This window comes from Pseudogymnoascus verrucosus (genome assembly GCF_001662655.1).
Source record: "Pseudogymnoascus verrucosus strain UAMH 10579 unplaced genomic scaffold scaffold_21, whole genome shotgun sequence".
NCBI lineage: Eukaryota > Fungi > Ascomycota > Leotiomycetes > Thelebolales > Thelebolaceae > Pseudogymnoascus > Pseudogymnoascus verrucosus.
Genome location: NW_017263672.1, coordinates 205,687 through 223,742, shown reverse-complemented (window position 1 = coordinate 223,742; position 18,056 = coordinate 205,687). Strand labels below are relative to the sequence as shown.

The 18,056-nt window shown below is 47.1% G+C and overlaps 11 protein-coding genes across 11 annotated transcripts; 6 read left to right on the top strand and 5 right to left on the bottom strand.

The window, feature by feature from the left end:
• The first annotated feature begins 166 nt into the window (after window positions 1–166).
• Window positions 167–4,113, top strand: VE01_04160 (uncharacterized protein). The gene is made up of 4 exons (XM_018273636.2): window positions 167–604; window positions 651–1,573; window positions 1,629–3,537; window positions 3,646–4,113. Exons 1-4 carry the CDS (start codon window positions 250–252, stop codon window positions 3,687–3,689), a joined length of 3,231 nt encoding a protein of 1,076 aa, XP_018130506.1. The 5' UTR covers window positions 167–249; the 3' UTR covers window positions 3,690–4,113.
• A 12-nt stretch (window positions 4,114–4,125) lies between these two features.
• VE01_04159 (uncharacterized protein) lies at window positions 4,126–6,452 on the top strand. Its single transcript, XM_018273635.2, has 4 exons — window positions 4,126–4,470; window positions 4,521–4,924; window positions 4,971–5,182; window positions 5,259–6,452. Exons 1-4 carry the CDS (start codon window positions 4,319–4,321, stop codon window positions 6,048–6,050), a joined length of 1,560 nt encoding a protein of 519 aa, XP_018130429.1. The 5' UTR covers window positions 4,126–4,318; the 3' UTR covers window positions 6,051–6,452.
• Window positions 6,453–6,567: 115 nt separating this feature from the next.
• VE01_04158 (uncharacterized protein) lies at window positions 6,568–7,495 on the top strand. Its single transcript, XM_018273634.2, has 2 exons — window positions 6,568–6,766; window positions 6,825–7,495. The coding sequence occupies exon 2, from the start codon at window positions 6,956–6,958 to the stop codon at window positions 7,409–7,411; it is 456 nt and encodes a 151-aa protein (XP_018130407.1). The 5' UTR covers window positions 6,568–6,766; window positions 6,825–6,955; the 3' UTR covers window positions 7,412–7,495.
• Window positions 7,496–7,569: 74 nt separating this feature from the next.
• Window positions 7,570–8,415, top strand: VE01_04157 (uncharacterized protein). Its single transcript, XM_059463594.1, has 3 exons — window positions 7,570–7,866; window positions 7,918–7,999; window positions 8,049–8,415. Exons 1-3 carry the CDS (start codon window positions 7,616–7,618, stop codon window positions 8,160–8,162), a joined length of 447 nt encoding a protein of 148 aa, XP_059319708.1. The 5' UTR covers window positions 7,570–7,615; the 3' UTR covers window positions 8,163–8,415.
• A 126-nt stretch (window positions 8,416–8,541) lies between these two features.
• Window positions 8,542–9,719, bottom strand: VE01_04156 (uncharacterized protein; the record flags this gene model as incomplete). The annotated part of the gene is made up of 3 exons (XM_018273632.1): window positions 8,542–8,913; window positions 8,991–9,227; window positions 9,354–9,719. The coding sequence occupies 3 exons, from the start codon at window positions 9,717–9,719 to the stop codon at window positions 8,542–8,544; spliced, it is 975 nt and encodes a 324-aa protein (XP_018130434.1).
• Window positions 9,720–9,802: 83 nt separating this feature from the next.
• Window positions 9,803–10,530, bottom strand: VE01_04155 (uncharacterized protein; the record flags this gene model as incomplete). Its single annotated transcript, XM_018273631.1, has 2 exons — window positions 9,803–10,107; window positions 10,167–10,530. The coding sequence occupies 2 exons, from the start codon at window positions 10,528–10,530 to the stop codon at window positions 9,803–9,805; spliced, it is 669 nt and encodes a 222-aa protein (XP_018130435.1).
• An 890-nt stretch (window positions 10,531–11,420) lies between these two features.
• Window positions 11,421–11,889, top strand: VE01_04154 (uncharacterized protein; the record flags this gene model as incomplete). Its single annotated transcript, XM_018273630.1, has 3 exons — window positions 11,421–11,674; window positions 11,728–11,804; window positions 11,870–11,889. 3 exons carry the CDS (start codon window positions 11,421–11,423, stop codon window positions 11,887–11,889), a joined length of 351 nt encoding a protein of 116 aa, XP_018130436.1.
• Window positions 11,890–12,659: 770 nt separating this feature from the next.
• On the top strand, window positions 12,660–13,307 carry VE01_04153 (uncharacterized protein). Its single transcript, XM_018273629.2, has 2 exons — window positions 12,660–13,087; window positions 13,162–13,307. The coding sequence occupies exons 1-2, from the start codon at window positions 12,925–12,927 to the stop codon at window positions 13,245–13,247; spliced, it is 249 nt and encodes an 82-aa protein (XP_018130430.1). The 5' UTR covers window positions 12,660–12,924; the 3' UTR covers window positions 13,248–13,307.
• A 245-nt stretch (window positions 13,308–13,552) lies between these two features.
• Window positions 13,553–14,602, bottom strand: VE01_04152 (uncharacterized protein; the record flags this gene model as incomplete). The annotated part of the gene is made up of 3 exons (XM_018273628.1): window positions 13,553–13,996; window positions 14,048–14,277; window positions 14,329–14,602. The coding sequence occupies 3 exons, from the start codon at window positions 14,600–14,602 to the stop codon at window positions 13,553–13,555; spliced, it is 948 nt and encodes a 315-aa protein (XP_018130431.1).
• Window positions 14,603–14,881: 279 nt separating this feature from the next.
• Window positions 14,882–15,970, bottom strand: VE01_04151 (uncharacterized protein; the record flags this gene model as incomplete). Its single annotated transcript, XM_018273627.2, has 2 exons — window positions 14,882–15,856; window positions 15,901–15,970. The coding sequence occupies 2 exons, from the start codon at window positions 15,968–15,970 to the stop codon at window positions 14,889–14,891; spliced, it is 1,038 nt and encodes a 345-aa protein (XP_018130432.1). The 3' UTR covers window positions 14,882–14,888.
• Window positions 15,971–16,388: 418 nt separating this feature from the next.
• On the bottom strand, window positions 16,389–17,943 carry VE01_04150 (uncharacterized protein). The gene has a single exon (XM_018273626.2). The coding sequence runs from the start codon at window positions 17,666–17,668 to the stop codon at window positions 16,439–16,441; it is 1,230 nt and encodes a 409-aa protein (XP_018130433.1). The 5' UTR covers window positions 17,669–17,943; the 3' UTR covers window positions 16,389–16,438.
• Window positions 17,944–18,056: the final 113 nt, after the last annotated feature.

The window sequence follows — 18,056 nt, the reverse complement described above, 5'->3', positions numbered from 1 at the left end:
GTAAATATCTAACTGACATGAGGGAGGCTGGCCCCAGCTGAGAGGCAATCCTATGAAGCTGTGAGGCTGAGTATATAAATCCGCAGTCCGCAGTTCGCTTAGTTTTGGCCCCATGCTGCAGCCAAGGCGCAGCAACTGCGTGGCTTCTATTGCTACAATTAAATCCCCTCACACTACCCATAAGCGACAGCCTTCTAGACTACCTTGCACGAGATTCATGATTTATTTTTGTTTTTAGCATCCTGTAAAATGAATAGGTCGTCGTCTCTGGAGCGAGCCCGACTGCATAGCAGCCGAGACGCCCAGTCTCGGTTCTTGGTGCCCACGGCCGTCTCAGACGGCCCTGGACTCCTTGTACGGCTCGACGAAATGAAGCGTGAGTTCGATCGTGTCAACAAAATCGAGCGCGAACTCGGACGCATCAACAAAGTCGAGCGCGAGCGTATTGACGATTTAGAGTCACAGATGCGTAAAGACAGAGCGCCTGGTTCTCCTAAGCTAGCCCCTCCTCCGGGCGCTCGAATAATGAATGCCTATGGTAATCCGATCGAAGCACCTCCGGTTCATCTAGAAGCCAAAACGCCTTACCACAATATCTACTATGGTACATTATTTCTATCATCAACAGTAGCGATACTAACTGGATTCAGATAGAAATGTGCGTACTATGAGTCAAGAAAACCCCGAGGATCCGTTCGTGCCACCTCGCCGTACTCCGCTTAATGTAAATACTACACAGCGAAGATATGCTGCAGATATTGAAACTGCGGAGCCGCTCGCGGTGAGGGAGAGAGACATACCGTATCGTTTTCGAGATAACAGTGGCAAGTCTGATGGCAGGGATTTATCAGGGCCAGGAAGGGATTATGAGCGCTATCCATGGTGGCAGGACCAAATTCCTAACTACGACCCTCGAAATGGGGTTTCTTTGCGCGATCAAAACGAACGGGGTAAAATGACAAGTGTTTCGCGGGAGAAGGTTCAGTCTCAAGCTCGCGGAAGTTCCTCGGATGCTGTCAACGTTACATGGAACCCTTCCTCGCCTCGTGATACAACCGTTCATCTGGAACTTGATGTAGAGGATGATGTCGAGAGCCGACTAGAAGAATTCTCCCGCTTGGTTAGATTAGGGCACTTCAAAGAAGCCGAGCTGCACTTTGAGACGCATCTCTTCGACCACAACGACCTGGAACCCGTCCTCTTAGAGTACTCAGACATGCTTCTAGATCGTGGAAACTATACGAAAGATGAATCACATAAGACACCTCTTCCGGGTGGCGACGGCCCAGAACCTGCACAAAATTATGGTACGGAAAGTGAACGTCATGCTCTGAACAACGGCAACTTCGGTCCTGGCAGGTCCAACATCATGGCTATGGAGAGAGGAGGAGTAACCCCCGGACAATTACCAGAGCCTGTTACGAGAACCGAGATTAGCATCTACCTCCGCTCAGCGTATAGGGAATTTCATTCCAAGGGTCTTTTTAAAAAGGGACTTCAAACCGTAGAATTGGACGAGCTCTCAACATACATCAACACAAGAAAGACGGACAGACAACCTTGCTCATCAGATGTATGTCATTCAAGGCACGTTTTCCATAATATGAGAGCTATTCTAACATGCAAAGCTACAAATACTTCAATACTACCTCAAAGTCCTGTCTTATCTGAGAGATAAATCGAGTTTTTTTCCGCCTTTCATGTATTCCGGTATCTGGTCTGAACGGCCAGGGTTGTATAAGTCACTTCTATCGGATGGGCGAATATGGGACGTCCGTGATATAATTTCAGCATCTGTGTCAGCTCTAGGACAAAAGCATACCTGGAAAACCTTTATTGGCGCCGATATATACTCCTCCGCTTTCTTTGCTGACTTCCTACGCGATTGGAATCTTGAAGAGTACGACGAATCATCATATCTCGCTACTCTCGATATCCTGGCAACTCTAGGCCAGAGTTTTATTTCGCAGCTCCGCCCTAGGCTTAATCAGCAAGCTATTGGCAATGCAAAACAAGTGTTAGAGCTTGCGAGGAGATTCTCTACTTGTATTAAGGACAACAATCCTGAGCATGTCAAGTCAAGGCCATATTTAAGATGGATATTAGCAGAGGCGGAGCTAGCAAGACACGTGGCAGGCTTTGGAAATGATGCAACATCGACGCAAAAGAGTTTAAGGAGGTTTCCTGGGCTTACCGTCTGGTTAAACGCATTACCTATTTACATTCCGATCAGTGCTGAAAACCCAGGATGGTGTGCCAGTACTCTCCAGGGCAACTCAACCGACCTATTGCATACTGGTCTAAAAGCTGCTCAGGACCTAGGAGATTACCGTATGGAGGCAAGCTTTCTTAGAGAGCTCGCCTGCCGGTCTGAAGATCCTACGGAACTACTTGCAAAGCTTGGCAACTTACAGAAGTTAACGCAAGGGGACATGGTTGGCTATCTGCAAACATGTCTTACAAAATACCTTCTCGCACATGACGAAGCACAACTCCAAGCCCTAAGGGATGAGCTAGCCGACTTTGAAGACCAAATGTCATCACCGCCAAACTTCGCTAGAATTCTGGAAAACCCCCTCATGGAGTGGTGCAAACGGATGATTCAAAGTGCATTGTTTCGATTCCAGGAACAATTTACCGTGCAACTAGAAGAGGCCCAACGTGCGGCAAGAGCTGTGGCTGGGGATTTGCCCCAGGACATGATTGTTGACTTATCCAACTTCAGCTTTTACAACCAAATGGCTGAAGATGTAAGGCAACCGTTACCCCAATACCAGGGTCATTCTAAGGGAGATTCTGAATTGGAGAGAAGAAAGGTATTAGAAGAACGTCAGCTAACCCAAGAGATGATGCAGGCTCGCATATACGAGCAGGAAAAGTCGAAGACGGAAAAGGAAGCCAAAGAGAAGGAGTACCGCTCCAGAAAAGAATTGATCAAAGCAAGGATAGCCAAGAAAGAAAATGCAAAGAAGGCAGTTGAAGACATCATAGAGGAAACAGAGCAGGACTCAAGTACAACCTCAAGTACAACAGACGATGATTGGGACCCCATCTATTCAGGAGATATAGAGCCAAGAGAAGAACAATCAGTCGCACAATACCGGGAATATAGTAGACCCCAGGTTGAGATTTATGATGGACAGCAAGTTGAAAAGATTGATGATGGGCCGCAAGTTGAGAAGATTGATGATGGACCGCAAGTTGAGACGATTGATGATGGGCCGCAAGTTGAGAAGATTGATGATGGACCGCAAGTTGAGACGATTGATGATGGATCGCAGGTTGACGATACTTGGGACCCCATCTATTCAGGTGATAAAAAATCAGAAGCTAAACAACCAGTCACACAAGACGAGAAGAGTGATGGGCCGCAGGTTGAGATTGATGATGGACCGCAGGTTGGGATTGCCAATACACAGACGGATGATAAAAATCACGCAGCAGATGATCCTGGAGATACCAAGAATGAGGGTTCAAATGGCGACAATGAAGCAAAGGGTCCAGAACAGGACCCTGAGATGGAACCACCCCAAAGGAGTAAGTGAGAGAATCACGAAGGATGCTAACACGAGCAGTACCTTTGCCAGTAGAGTCATGCTATAGATGCTACTTTAGATATAATATTTACTAACTTCACTCTAACAGGACCGACATTCGCTTATGTTGAAGGCACCGAGGAAGATAAATAATGCAGGGAGACTATGCCAGGAAACATAAGTATGTAAAGAAGGAAGCAGTAGAGTCATCCTTCATTTCTGCCCTACTCGAACAGATAAAGTTCGCAGCAAGCGGAAACTATTGAAGATGGATATTTCTTAAGGGCTATTGTCAAGCTCATATATATCAAATGGATATGATGAACCCTTCTCGAGGAGAACAAACGGATGGTGATAAATGTCCGGCTGAGTTGCAAGGGTGGCAAGTCAAGGAGGTAATGCCCGTCCCATTGATTTTTAGTGGGTCAGGTCGCGCTATAGTACGGTGTTGGGAGCTTGGACCCCCACTCGGCGGTGCCAGCGGCCCGATCCACCCATGGCAGTTGCCAAGGAACAGTCGTAGCCATATCTCTATACTAAGGATAAAATTGTAATTGATTCGACTGGTTATTTTACGGAAGGGATCAGCCCTAGTTTGTACTGTATTTCTCCGACAATCCTCGGCAATCCCTGTGGTAGGTTCCGGGCTGCGGCACCGTTTTCCCTTATGTCCAACACTCTGCGTCTCGTCTTTACTTCCTTTATCTCACACTTTAAGCCTACCCCTCTACTCATCTTAATCTGCATTATCACGTTAATAGCTATAATTATAACAGTATACTATGAACTCGATCTTCAGCGGATCTGTTGCTTCAGCACTAGCCGCGACACTCACGGCCTGGCTCGTGTACGTTATCACGCAAGCTGTCTATCGCATATATTTCAGTCCAATAGCCAAGTTCCCAGGGCCCAAGCTAGCAGCAGTGAGCTTCTGGTAAGTAAAATAATAAGACACACTCTATAGATTACACTGATGAATGACAGGTATGAATTCTATTACGATGTAGTACAAGGTGGGCAGTATACGTTTGAGATTGGTCGGATGCACGAGAAATATGGCCCTATTATCCGCATCAATCCCTATGAGCTGCACGTTTCATCACCCGACTTCTACGAGAAACTGTACTCAGGGCCCGGAAAGCGTCGCCATCGGTGGGATTGGTTTTCGGCACAGTTTGGCTTGCCCGAATCCATGTTCGGGACTAACGATCACGACTCCCACCGCATCCGAAGAGCAGCTGTCAATCCATTCTTTTCCAAAGGCGCGGTCAGGAAGCTGCAACCTATCATTGACGAGAGAATTGACGCGCTGCTGAACCGCTTTCAAGAGTTTCAAGCTTCCAGCCAGCTCATAATTCTGAACTACGCATTCTCTGCATACACTAATGGTATATATATCATTTGCCGCCTTGACTCCGCTGACAGTCGTTACAGACATCGCTCAAGAATATGCCTTTGCACGGTCTGACCGTCGAGTTGATCAGCATGACTTTGAACCCACATTTCACAATGCGTCTATTGCTGGCAGCAGCGGCGGTGCTCTCGTCAAGCAATATCCCTGGATCTTGCCTCTCATGCAGTCGTTGCCTGAGTCATTTATGACCTGGTTAGATCCCGACATGGCCTCGTATTTTGGTCTTCAAAATGTTGGTTGCTTTCTTTCAACTAACGTTATCCATTGAACACCTTTCTATAAGAATTTACACTAACCCTGTGATACAGATGATTAAAAAACAGATTAAGGAGATGAAGGCTGGAATAACTGACGACAAAGGTGCTGATCACCGGACAATTTTCTATGAGATTATTAACAGCGACCTGCCGCCCGAAGAGAAGTCAGATGCTCGACTCGCGCAGGATGGTCAGACAGTTGTCATTGCTGGAACAATCACCACAGCTTGGGGACTCTGCATTGCCGTCTTTTATCTTCTTTCCCAGCCCGGGACGCTAAAAAAACTTAAGGAGGAACTGCAGACGGTGTTGAAAAGTCCTTCCTCACCCATTACCTTGGCTGCCTTGGAGCAGCTTCCATTCTTGACAGGATGCGTCCAGGAGTGCATTCGACTGAGCTACGGCGTATGCACTCGCCTCCAACGCATTGCACCTGACGAGACTTTGTCTTTTAACGACGGAAACAAAGACTGGTACATACCTCCCGGAACACCGGTCAGCATGACGAGCGTTCTCATTCACCATGACGAGTCGGTCTTTCCCAACTCGAGGAAGTTCTTGCCTGAACGCTGGATTGGCAACCCACAGTTGTCTAAATACCTTGTCTCTTTTTCAAAGGGCACGAGACAATGCATTGGCATCAATCTGGCTTACGCAGAGCTTTATGTTGCTCTGGCGAGGATATTCAGGGCTTACGGGAGCGAGGATATAAGGTTCGAGGATGATGCGGGGTACTTGGAACTATTCGAGACGACTATGTATGATGTGGAACTCACCAAGGACGTCTTCATCCCTGTGGCGCCAGATGGCTCTAAAGGGGTCAGGATACTTGTAAAGAAGTAAAATGTTGCTAATATGTTAAACATCGTACAGAGTGACGGGAGTCAGGCCAGATCGCCAGGCAGCGGCAGGATTATGACTACTATACTGTACCGATTCTCAAGACCTTTGCCCTATTTTACCAAGTTTTGTGGCCCCCGTGCTTTTCTAGTCTGTGCTCGGGTCGTGGCGTTTATTTTAATACTGGTGTTTTTGGAGAAAGTAAACAGAAGAAACGGCTCCTGATAGCCCACTCTACAGGAAGAACAATCGCATACGACCACAGACTCAAGAGAATTAGGCATCCCGTCCGCTCTGCCAGGGCGTACTTTCCAGTTTCCCTGACAGGCTGCCTTTGTATTTTTTTTGCCTGTATTAGATTACATCATCATGTGAAGCCAGACTTTAATTGGTACTGAAATAGCCATCTGTCAGTAGGGTCATGTAAGCTGGTCAGGTAAGCTGGTTAGGTAATCTGACAACAGCAGATTTTATTGATACGTCTTGGTGCCAAACGATGTTCTTCTTAGCTAAGAGGTGTCCCTACCTACATGGCATCGCCCTTGTGTATATAACTAAGACCTTCATCCCCTTAGCTCTTAACAACCCCCCAATTCTATTCTCGTAACGACAACTCCAATATCACCAAATATACCAAGTATATTTTGGCAATTTCTATTTACATTTGACAGATACAACCTACAGCGTCAGATTTATAAAAGCATCTTCAATCTTAGCCTGTAATTTCCCTCTGGCCCCCGGTTTACAAAAAAGTGTGTCTAACATTGTTCTCATTAGTTTATAAACTTTATCTATCCGCCCATATAAATTCTTATAAGCTGGACTGCTTCTCAGAAGAAAGTATTCACCATTTCACGTCTATTAAACCGGCCCTGCTTTAAAGAGCTCCTTTTTTCATACATAAGACAATGGCTACTCAAGGAACACCGCCTGTTTCTGGAGTAACTGGCTACGCAGCCCAGAACGAAGAACGCCGGGCACTATACCTTTCCTATATTGAGCATTGCAATGCACACAATTTCAAGGCAATGGAGTCATTCTATACCTCGCCTATTAACGTCAACGATGAACCCTGGGCTCCATCCAAAGTTACGGCGCAGTTCAAGCCTCTGATTGCCGCATTCCCCGACTGGCATTGGGAGATGAGGAATCTCACTATCGAAGGCAACTACCTCGCCCTGCATCTTAGGGTCACTGGTACCCACCAAGGCACTTTCCAGGGAATTGAGCCAACTGGTTGCCGCGTGACTGCTTCACAGTTCACTCTTTATCACCCGGTGGATGGCAAATTCGCTGATGTGTGGGACCTCGTCGATACCGATTCGGTGATAAAGCAGATTGAGCAGGGTAAAGCAGTGCTGTAAATAGTTTGAAATGCTAGATGGCACCAATTTAACTATTATGCACGTGCTTGCTTGAAATCGCTAGTGGACGATTTGGAGGAGGAGGAGTTGGTGATACGTCAGGTAGACGAGAACGAAATAGGCTTACACTGCTCCTAATTATATAAGCCATGCCTACCCCTCAACCCTTCTTGCAACGTTCTCAATTCAATCGGGGTAACGATAATGGCAACACGTATTCTCATTACCTGCAAATCGCATACAGTCCCTGGTGCAGACAAAGATAAAGCTACATTTCTTACTAATCAAGCCTGTCAAATGGTTTTCGCTCGAGACTTTAATGAGACTCTTGGCGATCGTTTTGTAATGGAGGGAGAATTTTCGTTTGGTGTTCGGTGCTCCCTACTTGTTGATAATGGTCCAGTGGATAGTACAGACTATGCAATCTCATTTTTCAGATGGAACGGGGCAGAGCTGTATGTATTGAAAGATCATAGTCTTCATGCTGTAGCTGATATAAGATGCAGTGTCCGCTATCCATTGCCGCCATACGCCGCTAGAAAACTAGAGGAGAGGTATCAATTTAACCCTGCCAATAGACCTCAAAGCGTAAGCTACTTCCTGTTATTTTTAGGGGTTCTCAGCTGATGTTTCGTAGATCTCCTACACAGATGAAGAGTTTGAGAAAACATTTGGCTCCGAAAAGTACAATGAACTTGTCAAGGGTAAGGAAGAGAGACGGGACATTGCAAGAAGATTTGGTCATAACTAGCGACTAATCAAGTATGGCGTTAATACGATCAGTTGGAAAGGAGCATCATCTTTAGATGAGTCTTTGTCCCACCTGGAATGACAACAAAAGTCCTTGAACTTGGACTTGGACTTGGACTTCGATTTGGACTTCACTCTCCATTGGGGAGTCCGGTAGCGATGCAGAGAGAGGGGTTGAGGAATATTTTGAGGACTTGTGAAGAGGAGGGTGTGGATGGGGGTTGCCTGGGGTATTTTGCGGGGTTGGTGGAGAGGGTTGTGGAGGGAGAGGGGGAAAAGGGAGGAGATGGGGGACTTGCTAGGTGGAGGGGTTGTTGAGTGGGAAGGATTGATGTAGTAGGGAAGGTTGGAATTATATTTTTATATAGCTATTTATTTGATTATGCCTTCTTGGCATCCTCTTTTAGACTTACTATCCTGTTTAAAACGAGGTTTGTCTCTGTACTGTCGCGGTCTAGGCAGAAATATGCAATGCGCATCCCTTGGAATCGAACGGTTTCTGGTGGTGTGATGCCAGATGCAGCCTCGGTATACCCCTCGCGGGGTCTTGGCCATGGAGCGGTGCGCTTGATTTCCTCGATGCCAGTCTCAATCATTGCGTTTGGGAATATCTCCTCGAAGTGGGGGTTGACATCAGACAGAAATCCCTCAGGTCGAGTATTGGGGTCGTCTGATTTGAAAAGGGAGTTGAAGACGCGGACAGTAGCTTTGACGGGGCTGTTCTTTGAAGGGCATTTTGCAACCCAGTGGATCTAACTAACTAGTGAGAAGGTTAGCATCTACATTTAGCTTTGATATATTTTGGGGGTGAAGATAGTAAGGATAATACATACCTCTTAGGCTTTTTAAATGCAGACCCTTCGTCGGGCTTTTCATAACGAGCGTTCACTAGAGTAACTAATCTTGTTTCAGGGTCTGTTTCGAATCCAGTTGCTGTGATGGGATATGGGACTTTTAACAGTCCGACAGATGTGCCAGGTGCAAGACGGAAGAAGTCTTTTGAGGCCGATTCTCGGAAGTCACTGCGTTCGATGTAGACGGTTCTGGTGAATGGAACGGTATGGACCTGGCAAGGGATTATGATTAGCCGTTCGTGAATGTAAAGACAGGAAAACCAAAACGATGGCTCTGTATGCACAAAACTTCAAGGGGGTTTTCTCATCGCACAGGTCTATAGAGGTAAATCACTTACACCAGAAGCTGGATCTTTGGAGAACGGCAGCTCCACCATCTCAATATAATCTTCTGGGATATTATCAATAACCACTGGAATAGGATCGAGGACAAGCATCAGGCGAGGAACTGTGACTTCTAGATAGCGACGAATGCATTGCTCAAATCGGTTTGTATCAATAGTAGTCTCGGCCATGGTAACCCCAAGCTCGTTGACGAAACCGAGAATCGCTTCGGGAGGAACCCCCCGGCGCCGAAGAGCAATAAGCGTATACAAACGAGGGTCATCCCAATCATGGACATGATTACTCTCAATAAGAGCAAGTATCTTGCGCTTCAAAAGAACAGTACCCGAGATCCCGAGGCGGCCGAACTCTCGCTGCATCGGCTTGTAAACAGCAACCTTGTCACATAGCCATTCATACGAAACCCGAGAAAGCTCAAATTCCGTGTTGCAAAGCGAGTGTGTTACCCCCTCGAAGGTATCGCATAGGCAGTGCGTGAAATCGTAGGTGGGATAATCCTCCACTTGTTCCCCATCCGGTGATGCTTGTGCTTCTCGTCAAGGACACGATAAGCCGTCAAATCCCACATCTGAGGATTATTGTCTTCTAGATTTTGTTTCATGCGGAGGACTGCCTTGCGTGGTGCGTATTTCCCGTCACGCATTGCTCGGAATTCGGCCAGGGATTCGGAATTGGGTCGGCCTCGGTGAGGGCAGGCGTATCTAGCCTTGCCTTTGCCGCCACCGCGTTGGGCTACAACCTCTTCTTCTGTAGGAAATGTTAGACACCGGCCACGATCAGAGGTCTCATAAATATCTAAATCTTACTGGTGCAATGGCAGACATAGGCACCGTTCTTGTTAATGAGCTCCTCTGCAAGCTCATAAAGGCGGTCAAAGTTATCGCTGGAATGGGTAACTTTCACCGGTTTAAATCCCAGCCAGTTAATCATCTCTTCTATAGTTATGAAATACTTTTCTTCTTTTTCCGTCGGATTCGTATCATCAAAGCGCAGGTAGCAATCGCCGCCGTGGAACCTGGCGAATCCAAAATTAATCATAATCGCTTTGGTATGCCCCAGATGGAGGAAGCCATTGGGTTCAGGCGGAAAGCGTGTGACGACTCTTCCCATGCCATCTGATCTCACGGGATTCTTGCTGTACACGTCGGCAAGGAAGCCGCCCTTGAACATTGAGTCGGGGTCATTTTGGGCGTCGCGAGATGGAGGTGTGGCCTTGCCTTTGGGGTTTGGTGGTTTTGGTGCATTTTCTTTCTTGGGATTTAATCCATATGGGTTCTTTAGATTAACGGAAAGAGCTTTCTACGTCATACTGCTGGCTGTAGCTTTGGCGGAATGCATGTTGTCAATGGGCAATGTGGTGTTGTTTGTTAATCAGCGAAGGCTATCGCGAAGAATGGTTTTGGTGATATGGATGGAGTGAGTCACCGTCAGTCACAGCCACAAACCAAGGGAGTCATTCAAGGCTCGGATATTAGAAACGATATTCAATTTGATCACCTATTAAGTTAAGAGCGAAACGCATATCTCTAAATTGTTAGATGTCGATATTAACTTTTAAGTTGCAAATTATATGGGGTATAGCGGGGATCCCGATCATGGCGCTCTACTAGTCCCTGCTCCACCATCCAGATGGCAGTTATTACCACGATACGAGAAATCCCACCACATGCAATCATTCAAGAGATTTGACATCGACTTCACTCTTCTTTTCACAAGCTTAAGTACTACTTGGGAGTAGGCTCAATCATGCCAAGAAGTATAGCGTGGAATGTTAGCTATTTTTATGTGCATTAATTTCAGCTCCCCTGAAATGGTTTTCCATGAAGCCCACTAACGTATCCTCTTTCCTAAGAAATATTAGCCTAATCGTGTTGGTTGAAGCTAGTTGGTCTGGACCTGAGTTACGGGTGAACAATTGTGCCGTGCTGACACTAATGTAAACCACAGACGGGCCAAGCCAACGGGGCTATGTTACCACATATAAAGGGAGCATCTTCAGATAATTAGGTTGATCGTCTTCGACATCGCATTGTTATTTTTGAAGTTTTAGCGTCGCCATAATGAAGTTTTCTATCACCGCTGCCCTCCTCCTCCTCCCTGCCACCATCTTGGCCGTGCCTGCCGCAGAATCCTCCACCGAGCAGTGCCAAGTAATTAAAGCTATATCATGTAAGGTCATCAACATAAGCGCTGGAACCACTGCAAATTGTCGCACTGGGCCCGGCACCGACTATCCTGTTGCAAAGAAGGTGGATGCCGGTTCAAAGCACGCCTTCTCATGCTACAAGAAGGGCGAGTGTGTCAATGGAAACTGGTGCGTGAGAATTATGCCAAGCATGTGGCTAAGATGGCTAACATTGTCCGCAGCACTTGGGATCAGCTACACTACGATGGCGGATCCTGCTTTCTCAGTGGATCGCTGACTGATAGCAGCTGCTCGATTGGTAAGTGCATTCTATTTTTAAAGATCAAATGTCGTATTTGTGCTGTTGCTAATTTGATACTACAGCTGCTCTTGGGCCATGTTAAACCAGCACGTCTAACCCACACATGGCACAACGAAGTTATGACTTCGGCCTTGAAGCGTGTAGTTAGTTATCTTAACAGATGCTAAACTGCGCCGCGGGGTTAATTCCTAGGCACAGGCTGCCTGAGCCAAACGACGGTGGGCGATGTTTGGCAGCTCACTAGCTATCTATAGCATAGCTATGCCATAGCTATGCGTTGTAATTTAATGAGATAGAACCAGTCTTATCCGTTTTCAATGGACGGAGAATTATGACTCTGAGTAAGCGGCTCAATCGCAGTTCGTTGTGCTAGTCGAGTGTGATATGCGGATGGTGTCAGTAATAGCTCACGAGTAATCGCTGCTGTATTCCATCAGCAGACTCACCTTGTCATCTTCTTCCAGACAATTAAATCCAAACTCCGCTTCTTGCAGTAGGTAATTGCAATGCGACACAGCTACAGAGAGGAAGGTTTTCAACTCACTTGCTTTCTGCCCGAATCATGTCAATGGATTTAGCATAGGATCTGGATTTATTGTAGGTTAAATGATAATCTTAGAGTAATCTTAGAGTAATGCGACGGTGAGCAGAGGAAGGAGGCGAGGGAGCAGGGTAGATAGGGTGAGGTCGAGCAATGCTTCGTATTAATTTCGCGGTGCTCTTACGTTGATTTGACAACAGTACCATGGTATAAACATTTATGTTACATGAGGCGCCGCCTCGTCTTGGATTATTGGTGGAATTTATAGACGCAAGCCACCCGTAATATAAAGTTATGCTTATTAGTACGATCCTTATAACTACGCTCTCCCGTAACTGACTCTTTTTAATTCACGGAGAGGTTGTTTCCCGAATTGCTTCTTCAAAAAAGGCAACTTACGATATGGCCTCTCACTTACGCAGAAGAGACTCTTTTGAATTGGGGAGTTTTATGGCGTATATGGTCTATAAATGATGGCGTGCTCGCACTTCTTTCCAACGGACAAACACACTTGCATTCATCTACCTCAACAGCCAACAACCAAACCAGTCAATATCAAACTCGAATAAAGCCACCATGAAGCTAATCACCATCCTCGTCGCTGTCTCGGCTATTTTCTCCAGCGTCGTACTTGCCTCCCCCGTCGAGGCAAAGAGCGCCGCGGCCGTCGGTTCTACACTAGAGGCGCGGAAGTGCGCCTACTCAGGCTGCTCAGCTTGCCATGCATACTGCTACAATGGTAAGCGTTATGTCTAGCCCTGTACAGGAATGGGGGCGTGGAAACAAAATCTACGGAAATCTAATAGTTACTAGATATGCCCTGCGCTCCTGGCCACGACTGCAGCATCCAGAGATTGGGGTGCATTCTCTTGTGCCAGTCCACAGGTTGCTGCAGCTGATTTACACCAACACGGAGTATTGAAATATAGTTGCTTGTAGTTGGATAATGTTGCAAAAAGGTTATATATAGCTCAATATACGACTATGTTACCATTACCCCAGAGTTTTGTCTCCTTTGATTTTGACACAGGGTAGGGGGCCACCCCTACCGTATCTAATATACATTTATTTTTTAATTTTATCCTTGTAAGTATTGGGGAACTAGAATGCGCCCATTTCCTACACCGCCAGCGATGTTAGCACTGAATGGACTTGCATTGTAGCTAGCCACTTGGTACCAGTAGGTTCCGTTTGGTAACTTCCTTTAAGCCTGCTGATCCTCTTTGATCCGCTCAATCATGCCTTTCAGCGTCATCGCCGACTTGGCTATATCAGCATTCTCGTCGCCATTCAGCGGCATCTGAATGGTCTTTATGATCTCTTTCCTCCCAAGGACCACAGGCAAGCTGAAACAGCAACCGAACTCCTTTTGGAAATGGCTAACGGGACGAACATTCCGCTTGTCCAAGAGAATAGAAGAACACATGCTAGACACAACAGCGCCGGTTCCAAAGGGTGTCGCCCCTTTAACCTGGATAACGCTCTGCGATCTGTATTTGCAATCATTCTCAAGGTCGGCATGGTTGAAAATGCTAGGCAAGAGGTATTTCTCGACTCGAACACCAGCAATAGTTGCAGTCGACCATGCAACAACTTGAGAATCGCCATGCACACCTAATACGTAGAGGTCTATTGAATTGGCTGCGACCTATCTTAATCAGGACGTTTGGACGGGGACGTAGGAATTCTATGCACGTACTCCAGCTTGGGCTGCCAACAGCCCACGAAGACGCACCGAGTCCAGGAAGGTGCCTGAGCCCAAAACTTGACATGCCGGAAGTCCGGAGAGCTCTTGAGCAAGGGACGTGAGAAGATCGACAGGGTTCGCCACGACGAGTAAGATGGTGTCTGATCTAAATGGCTTCATTGCTTTGATTGCACTCCGAATAGTCGCAATGTTCCGGTACATGTGGTCGATGCTAGGTTGACCTGACAAATCACATAAGCTCGCGCCCCCAGGATATCAACTTGATCTATTACCTAAAGAATACTTTGACCCTGCGGTAATGACAACAATGTCGCACTGCCCTGCCTCTTGGTGCGTGCCGGCTCGCACGCTCGTAGCGCTGTTGCGGCTGTAGGTCACATCGGAGAGATCGCGGACCTGGCTGTCTCTCAGGTCAACTTTAACATCAACTAGGACCAGCTCGGTCGCGACGGAGCCGAGGATGAGCGCGTTGGCAGCAGCGGCGCCGACCTGGCAAACGCCGATAATCGCTATCCGTGGACTCGGCTTAGTATTTCCAGGCGGCATTTTTGATGATCAATTGCTTCTTGCACTCTCAGGGGAGATGCTGCTTCCAGTTCTCTTATATCATTTTGTGCAGTATGTAGGTGGCATGACATGACGTTTGCTTGTAAATACGTAGAAATATAGATTTCAGGACCATTACCCTAAATATCACCTGTTCACCTCATCACACTAGTTTTGAGTTGTAACTCTATTCTGATTACTAAAACTTAACTGCACCCTGATTATATCTCTTCGTGGGAAATGCTGCTTATGATACCTAGACAACGTTCCGCCTGCTCCATTTTTTTTACTGACGAACGCCTCTCGTACGAGCACCATCACGATAGTCTTTCAGAACTGGTGCTGACTTCCCCTTATACTCTGTCTTCTTCATCCATTCCTTCACAGATTTCACTCTTGTGGGCAAAATCTCATCCAAAAGTTTGTAGTCCCTCTTAGTCAATTCATCTTTCCACGTATTCCAGAACCCCGAGTAGTTCTCGCGGATAGTGAATAACGTAGGATCATTGCGGGTAACCGAATGCCCAACCTTCGCCTCTGGGTCTTCAAATACTCCAAGCTTGAAATATTCGTCCAAGGTGATGTCCTTGTAAACTGACTTTATACCCGTCACTTCTGTGAAGGCAGCAGTCAAATCCTTCCAGGAGATGTCCTCTGTAGCAACGTGCAACACCAACCCGTTGCTCCGAGCAGGTGTATCGAGCATCCAGCGGGCATAGTCTCCATAATCTTTGAGATATATGAGAGGGCACTTCGCAGTCCCAAGAGGGGCTGCGAAGATGAGCGTACCAGGGTTATTCGGATCAGGGTGAGGGGCAAGCACCTCTGAGAGCCCTTCCATGTACAAACAAGAGGTCAAGACTGACCACGCCATCGGGGTTGTCGGCTGTGCGGAGAGGTAGTCTGTAACTTTGGCTTTCCCATCGAGATGGCCGCATCTATATTTTGGGTCAAAGTTCCCGAGTTTCGAAGCATACTCGAGACCGGCATAAATAAAATGCTTCAGGCCAAATTCTCGGGCAAGCTCGTACATGCGGATGCCCCAGTAGATCTCCGCCTTTTCTCCAATGGCAAAGCCATTTGTGTTCACAAAGGCGTAATCAATGCCAACAAACGCCTTGCGAAGGGTGGCTTCATCATAGGAGTCACCCTCGAATATCTCCACTCCAGGTATTACTGCCAACTCAGAAGCAGACGAAGATGAGGCATCTCGGGTGAGAACGCGTACGGCATATTTCGAACCTGACGCAAAAGCTGAAAGGGTCAGCAACAGCAATGGAAGTGAAGTAGTGTAATACATTTTACTACCGGTACTCCTTGAGCACCTGTGCCACCTATAACCAAGATCTTTCCCTTGGAACTTGGCATTTTGTGACAATGCTTTCGAGACAGTCTTGTAATGGAATGAATTTAATCGACAAAGGTAATGAATGAAGAATGAGGGACGCAGGAAACTTTATATGCGCGGTTCCATCCTTTCTGAATAATCCGTCATCCCCAATGCTTTGTGTGAGGTGGTTGCGCCCTATAGAAGCTCAGGTGATAAATTTTGACGTATTGCTCTCGCCTGTGGTTGGATTAAGGCCACGATAGTTGAGTAATTAGGGGCCAGACTAGTTGTTAAGTTGCAACTCTATTCTGATTACTGAACCATAACTGCACCATGATTATTATATCCGCGGAGAAAGGCCAGAAAAAGGATATTCACAATTTGATAGGATCTGGATGAGGTCACATATGCGGGTTTGCTTGGTAAACTTACCAATATCAGTATATAAATTTACTTCTCGAAGCTAACCAAATAAAGTCCACGTTACACCTTCAAAAACTCACTATTTACACCTCTCTCAGCAATGGGCCACTTTTAAACGGCTCAATGACCTCAAATTCCAACCTTGGCGGTAGTCCATCTTGGTTCCAATACGTAGTCCCGTGCCTGAACCAATGCGCATACGTCCCGGGGATATCGTCTGACCCTTCGTGCTTCCTCCATAACGACCCCAAAGTCTCTTTGAAAACTCTCAAAATCAACCCATGAGCTAGCTTAAACCCAAAACTCTTCCCTAGGCAAGCCTCGACTATTTCTCTTGCCTGTTTTTGTTCCGCGCTCTCAGTCTCACCTTCTTTGGGAAGCGACAGCGACATCAGATCGAACGCCTTCCGCCCATCCCATCCTGTGATCTCGTTGATGAGTTGCGAACCCACCATGTAGTCGATGGCATATACGTGCTCAGCAACGTACTTAGGTCCATTCCAGCCGTCCTCGTCGTCAACAAGGCCCATGACCATTGTCATAGCCTGCCCCTGAATGATATAATCCGTCAACATCTTGCTCACCTCCTCCGGTCCAATCTTTTTATCCTCCTCCTCAATCGTAAATGAACCTCCCATCATCGGCAGACCCTTTAACAATGGGCTGCTGTGCATCCCGTCGGTGCTCGTTTTCCCGCCGTCCTCAGCCCATAAAGCCTGGAACAGTTTATGGCATCGCTCAAACAGCGGATTATTAGGGAGACACGCCAGGAAATAATTCGTCAGACCTCGCCCCTCTACGCCTCCCATATTATACGACAACACCTCAAACGGCGAAGCCGGATTGCCGACCGTCTCACGCCACATCCTATCCAAGTCCCCAATCTGCATCAGCCCCACATCCGCATATACTCCGCCATACTTCAGCAGGAGCGGCCAGCGAACGAGGTCAGATGTATGCTGCGGCGCATAGTCTCCGCCAATAGTGCCATCCACAAAGGCACGGGGGAAAGTATCCGGGTCTGAGATATCGAGGAAGTTCGCCACATTTAAAGGGTAAGGGGATAGCCTATCGAGAACGCGAATGGTCCAGCCTTGCTTGGAGAAACGCCGGTGCCAGGCGCGGATGTTTCGCTGGGTGTAGGGGTGCATCTGCGTGTAGCCGGAGTGCCAGAAAAACCAGACGTTCTTCTCGTCTGAGACGGGTTTGGGGTGTAGGAGATCATGGTCAACCTCGGAGTCTGGGCGTAAGTCGAGTAGATGGGGCGGGATGGGATGGAGCCCTGATGGCAGTGGGTAGTTGGGAGAATCCATTGTGTGTGGTTGGAGTAGGTCTGAAGGTATATGGCCTCGAATTGATTTCGTAATGGCGTGAATGAGCGATTGATGAAGGCTATTTTTCTTTCTTCTCAGTGAAGCCTTATGAAACTCCAAAGTTGTTGCAGGCAAAACATCTGACTTTCGAGGCTTTGGGTCTCATATTTATTCTTTGGTGTACAGTTAAAGGGACACCCATAAATAATTGTGGGACATGCTCCGTAGCGCGATAAGACTCATTATGAGTATATGTATCTATAGCTCGAGTATTCCCGTATGTAGCATACTGCAGGAAAGGGGTGCGGGGTCGCTCTAGGGTTCAATAATAAATGGCTGGTCCTGCGGTCCGCGCCGCGCTAATATCCCCGCCAAATCCGATCTCTAT

What these genes read in the sequence shown, in the direction of transcription:
- VE01_04160 (XM_018273636.2), top strand. Translation starts at nt 250, where the DNA reads ATGAATAGGTCGTCGTCTCTGGAGCGAGCCCGACTGCATAGCAGCCGA. An exon ending in TTACCACAATATCTACTATG is followed by an intron (nt 605 to 650) that starts GTACATTATTTC and finishes AACTGGATTCAG; the next exon opens with ATAGAAATGTGCGTACTATG. An exon ending in GACAACCTTGCTCATCAGAT is followed by an intron (nt 1,574 to 1,628) that starts GTATGTCATTCA and finishes TAACATGCAAAG; the next exon opens with CTACAAATACTTCAATACTA.
- VE01_04159 (XM_018273635.2), top strand. Translation starts at nt 4,319, where the DNA reads ATGAACTCGATCTTCAGCGGATCTGTTGCTTCAGCACTAGCCGCGACA. An exon ending in ATTCTCTGCATACACTAATG is followed by an intron (nt 4,925 to 4,970) that starts GTATATATATCA and finishes CAGTCGTTACAG; the next exon opens with ACATCGCTCAAGAATATGCC. An exon ending in CGTATTTTGGTCTTCAAAAT is followed by an intron (nt 5,183 to 5,258) that starts GTTGGTTGCTTT and finishes CCTGTGATACAG; the next exon opens with ATGATTAAAAAACAGATTAA.
- VE01_04158 (XM_018273634.2), top strand. Translation starts at nt 6,956, where the DNA reads ATGGCTACTCAAGGAACACCGCCTGTTTCTGGAGTAACTGGCTACGCA.
- VE01_04157 (XM_059463594.1), top strand. Translation starts at nt 7,616, where the DNA reads ATGGCAACACGTATTCTCATTACCTGCAAATCGCATACAGTCCCTGGT. An exon ending in AGATGGAACGGGGCAGAGCT is followed by an intron (nt 7,867 to 7,917) that starts GTATGTATTGAA and finishes TATAAGATGCAG; the next exon opens with TGTCCGCTATCCATTGCCGC. An exon ending in CTGCCAATAGACCTCAAAGC is followed by an intron (nt 8,000 to 8,048) that starts GTAAGCTACTTC and finishes GATGTTTCGTAG; the next exon opens with ATCTCCTACACAGATGAAGA.
- VE01_04153 (XM_018273629.2), top strand. Translation starts at nt 12,925, where the DNA reads ATGAAGCTAATCACCATCCTCGTCGCTGTCTCGGCTATTTTCTCCAGC. An exon ending in CCATGCATACTGCTACAATG is followed by an intron (nt 13,088 to 13,161) that starts GTAAGCGTTATG and finishes AATAGTTACTAG; the next exon opens with ATATGCCCTGCGCTCCTGGC.
- VE01_04150 (XM_018273626.2), bottom strand. Translation starts at nt 17,668, where the DNA reads ATGGATTCTCCCAACTACCCACTGCCATCAGGGCTCCATCCCATCCCG.